This window comes from Cynara cardunculus, assembly GCF_001531365.2.
Source record: "Cynara cardunculus var. scolymus isolate 2C chromosome LG 13, CcrdV1, whole genome shotgun sequence".
Taxonomy (NCBI): domain Eukaryota; kingdom Viridiplantae; phylum Streptophyta; class Magnoliopsida; order Asterales; family Asteraceae; genus Cynara; species Cynara cardunculus.
In genome coordinates, this window is record NC_037540.1 from 14,232,547 (window position 1) to 14,237,424 (window position 4,878).

The 4,878-nt window shown below is 37.5% G+C and overlaps 1 protein-coding gene across 1 annotated transcript in view; it reads left to right on the forward strand.

Annotated features, from left to right (window-relative positions):
• LOC112524799 (protein FAR-RED IMPAIRED RESPONSE 1-like) overlaps positions 1-2,983 on the forward strand; it is an 11,252-nt gene extending 8,269 nt beyond the window's left edge. The window contains exons 4-9 of the mRNA XM_025134749.1: positions 299-733; positions 1,045-1,142; positions 1,253-1,511; positions 1,592-2,113; positions 2,250-2,723; positions 2,930-2,983. Coding sequence (XP_024990517.1) covers positions 299-733; positions 1,045-1,142; positions 1,253-1,511; positions 1,592-2,113; positions 2,250-2,723; positions 2,930-2,983 — 1,842 coding nt within the window. The remainder of the gene's footprint in view (positions 1-298; positions 734-1,044; positions 1,143-1,252; positions 1,512-1,591; positions 2,114-2,249; positions 2,724-2,929) is intronic.
• The last annotated feature ends 1,895 nt before the right edge of the window (positions 2,984-4,878 follow it).

Sequence of the window (4,878 nt, forward strand, 5' to 3'; positions counted from 1 at the left end):
AGATTATTCAAAACAAAAGGTAGTTGCATATTACCTCAAACTCTTTTCTTTATGATATATGTCACCATGTCATGACAACCTTGGCTTGGTCTGGGTTTTTGAAAAATGCATCATGCTGTACCTGCAACATAAATATTCATATCAGATTACATTACCTATTTATAGACAGCAATAATATTGAGATATGTTCGAAAAATCAAATAAGATATTTTTTTCAAGTTGTTTGGAGTTTCACTTTACCTACCTGCATGTTGATCTGTTAAATTCAATTATTGTTATACCAACCTTAATCTCACAGCCTAACTACTTTTTCCCATCAGATCTTGATGGCATAACTTATTCACAACAAGAAGTTGATTATGACATAGGAGAGAGTTCAGAAGGAATAAAGTTTTTTATCCCAAAGGTCGATGACGCGCATAAGCCAAATATGAAAGCACAATATGCGACTATAAATGAAGTCAAAAGGATGTACAGGGCTTATGCGGACAACGCCGGCTTTGATATTCGCATGTATGTAAAAAAGACGAACAAGAATGGCGAAATTCAAACTAGGTGGTTTGTATGTAGCAGGGAGGGAAACCCAAAAAAGAAGGATTTTGATTCGTTGTACATGCAGTCGGGTGAGAGGAGATATCGTAATACAAACATCAAACGTTGTGGTTGTAATGCTTGTATAAAAATCCATTTGACAAAGGATAGGGCTTGTTACGAGATATATGAGTTCGTTGAGGCACATAACCATGCATTGTTTAATAATAACGATCGTCATTTCTCTCGGAGAATAGACAGATGAAGTATACAGATTTCAAAACTGTACTAAATAGCTCAAGCTACAAAGTCGGCGCGAGGAGGGCTCACCGTATTCAGGCCGCATTGAGCGATGGATTTGAGCATACTCGCATCTCTGAAATTGACTTCAAGAATTTCAAGAGGGATGTTGTTGCTTGTGTTGCGATAAGGACGCGACGATGTTGATCAATAAACTATCAAACAGACGTGATGTTGTCCCCGGTTTTTTTTTAATACAAATGCAATGAGCAGGAGTTGAGTGTAATTTTCTGGGCGGATGAAGTTGCAAGAATTAACTACAAAGAATTCGGTGATGTCATTTCGTTCGACGGTACCTTTCGCACTAACAAGTAAGATCACCAATTGCAATACAGTTATTTACGTTGATCAGCTTTGATATTTTAACGGACATATGACGTGGCTATGAATAGATACTCATATTTTTTTATTTGTATTCCAGGCATGCAATGATTTTTGTTTCTTTCTTGGCTGTTGACAACCATAAGGCGTCTGTTGTTGTTGGATCCGCTCTTATAAATGGAGAGACGATTGATAACTTTACATGGGTTCTAAATGTCTTTCTAAAGTGTCATGCGAAGCAACCAGTGTTCGTAATTACAGACCAATGTTCTACAATGAAGCAGGCTATTCCGAAGGTGTTCACGGAATCCAAGCATCGACTATGTATGTGGCACATTATGAAGAAGGTCCCTTCAAAGGTAAGTAGTATATATTGAATGTTATCTAATTTAATGCGTTTTTATGTTATCTTTCATATGTCGAAGCTTCGTTGACGCAGGTTAGTGTCGCCCTAAATCATGATCCTACGTTCAATAAAGTCATCAACAAGCTCGTATGGAACATTCATATTGGCCCATCGGAGTTCGAGAGCCGTTGGAATGAGATGATAGATAAATACAATCTAGCTGGGGATACTTGGTTTACAGAGATGTATGAAATCCGACACTCGTGGATTCCTGCCTATTACAAGGACAYGCCGATGTCTGGGCTAATGAAAACAACCTCAAGATCCGAGAGTTCGAATTCGTATATCAACATATACGAATCGTACTGGTTTGATTTGGTGCAATTCCTTAATAATTACGACGTAGCTATAGAGAAACAAAGATACAGACAATTTGTTCACCAAACAGTGACGAGAACGACTAATCCCAAGTTTGTTACTCCATTGCGTTTAGAAAGTCATGCATCAAGCATATACTGTCGGAACGTGTTTTTTGACATCCAAAAGGAAATAAAGAAGGCTGTTTGGTTTTGTGCTATTGAGACCGTCGAATGCCGGGATGATTTCAAGTCGTTCGTGATAAGCCACAAGGCCAAGAAATCAGCTGACAACATCAMGTATCTGRTATCCTATYCCTAACTCTCAACACARWRGATTATAYGATWTTTATTTTTTTCTTGACTGATGTTGTTGGAAACTTCTTTCATGACAGATGGGCCGTAATTACTCAACAAACACAGTCGAATGTGATTGTAACCTATTTACACGTAATGGGTATCTCTGTCGTCACGCGTTCAAGGTACTAATAAATGACGAAGTTGAATGCATTCCGGAAAAATACGTATTACGTCGATGGAAACGAGAGTTAGTTCCAGTACAGATACAGTCCGCAAGAGTTCGTTATGGGGAGGTCAACGCCGAGAAAGAAAAGTCTATAATTGATGTATATTCCAAGATCGACGACATAATAAGCATCGAAAGCAATGATCAATCTATATTAGATAGATTGGGGCGTAACCTCGATAAATTCATGGTTGATATAGAGAAGGAAGTTCCGTACGAAGACCCATCCCAACAAAAGTTGGATGCGATAAGAGATCATCTAGGTGTTTCCATACCTGATGAGGTGGACATTCTACCACCATCTGGAATAAGGAACAAAGGTTGTGAAACTGGCAAGAGGCTGGTAAGTGTATCTGAGAAAATGCAAACTAATTGCAAAAAGGTTAAACGAAAATGTGCAACGTGTGGACAACGTAGTGGTCATGACTCACGTAATTGCCCAGAATTGATAGATTAGTTAGATGGCAAGTATTTAGAATTCTTATCGTTTCGTTCTAATATGTCGGCGTCATCGAAACATATTGTTCATGTGGTTTATTTGTTAAACAGCTTGAACTTGATCTCAGTGTTTTGCTTGAATCAGTAGTTGATGCTATTTGTTAGTGCCATTAGTGTTATTGATACGTTATGTACATTTTATACTGTGTTTTTGTTATATCTTATATGGTTTCATCAACTTTTGGAAGGATCCCTGTCTAAATGAATATACTTAATATATTGAACTACGAAATCATTAAAAGGTATGTGTTCATTATGTCTCTAACATGTAGTGCGCCCACAGAGACAGTATATGAAACCTACATGCAATTCATGATATTACACAAATATATAACATGTTTGTCACTACAAAAATTGAATCTTACTGGAACGATCATTTTACGTAGATAACATAAAAACAGCAGACTACAGAAACACAGTTCACGCTAGAAGGCTATTGGTTTGCATGATGCATATATCACGTTTGATGTTTCATGCATATATCACGATCTATGTAGCATTCATATACTGCTCATAAGGGTCATTATACATCTCATCATATTGTAAGTCAAATCATGATGCAAAGTAATCAAAATGCGTGATTTTGATATACCGATGTTACGAGATAAAAATGCATATATATTTAAATGGTTGTATACAAAAAATAAAGTTCAGAACACACCTGAAACGATGATACAAGTTCAGGTTACGCTAGATAGTATCAACACGTCCATCCACATGTTAAATGACATGGAAACTCACACATACCAGTTGCACTCCCACGCTTCCTCATGAGTTCAACTCGTCCATGTTGAATGGCACAGTACGGTCCACGGAGATAGTGATCAGTTAAAACTGCCACAAGTGGTGGGAATATGTGGGTGTCAGTATATCAATATATACAAAAAGCATGTTTGTGGGAAGAATATAAGTAGTACATTATAGACATCATGTAAAAACGTAATCATATAATATGGTTACTATAACCCATTAAACTCCGGATCAAGGACCGAACAACTGGTTCTTTAAACACCGATCATGGATACTTATCATAAACTCGAACAATATTGTCATGTGCACACATTTCGTTGTTCATTTGAACGTGTTTAGTAAGATCAAGTGTCATATATATCCGTTCACAAACAGATAAGATTTGGTTTCCACAACACACTCACCTCCGGATCAAGGACCAAACACCTGGTTCATTCAAAATCAAACATGGCTGCTTATCTATAAAATGAAACAATATTGGCATGTGGTCATGACATATAGATTATGCACATGTTCACATTCAGACAAATACTACATTAGCAGTATGGTTACTACTGTTGATTCATTTTGTGTGCATACAGCCTTTGTGTTCACACATATAAAATATAAATTTATCATATTCACTTTCAAAAAAACCAGCAGGTTATATCATGTTCATAAACAGTATCCATATTATACGCATAGAAKATACTAAAGCATTAAACAAAAAATTGAGMTATCCATGTGGCAAGACCGAATACAATTGCCATCTACACCTTCCCTCGACCGATTCGTATATTTCCACGTGTCTTCTTGGCATTGTACGATGTTTCCATTGCAATGAAGCGCTCGACGTCATTGATGATGGAAGCCTTACGAATGTTCTCATCACTCAGAAGGATTTTTGCGCAGTATTTAGTCCGGAGATCCTTCAGCTGCCTTTTCTGCTTTGTACTCTCTTTGTAAAGGCTGCAATCCCACTTCCCTCCATCGGCACCAAAATACGTCTCCAGATGTCGCATCATCATTACCCCACAATCAATCGAACTCTCATGGGACTGCCACCGAGTCCTGATTTGCTCCTGATCCATCTCAGCATAAACTTTTYCGGCATCGTGGCCCTCTCTCAGAAGATGAAGTATCATCATATCTTGCTGAATAAATTATCAAGACGACAAAATAACTAAGGAATCATGAGGCATGTAAAATATTAGTACTAACAATGTATACTTACCAAGACGACCGTACTAGCTCCATATATATCTTCAAGG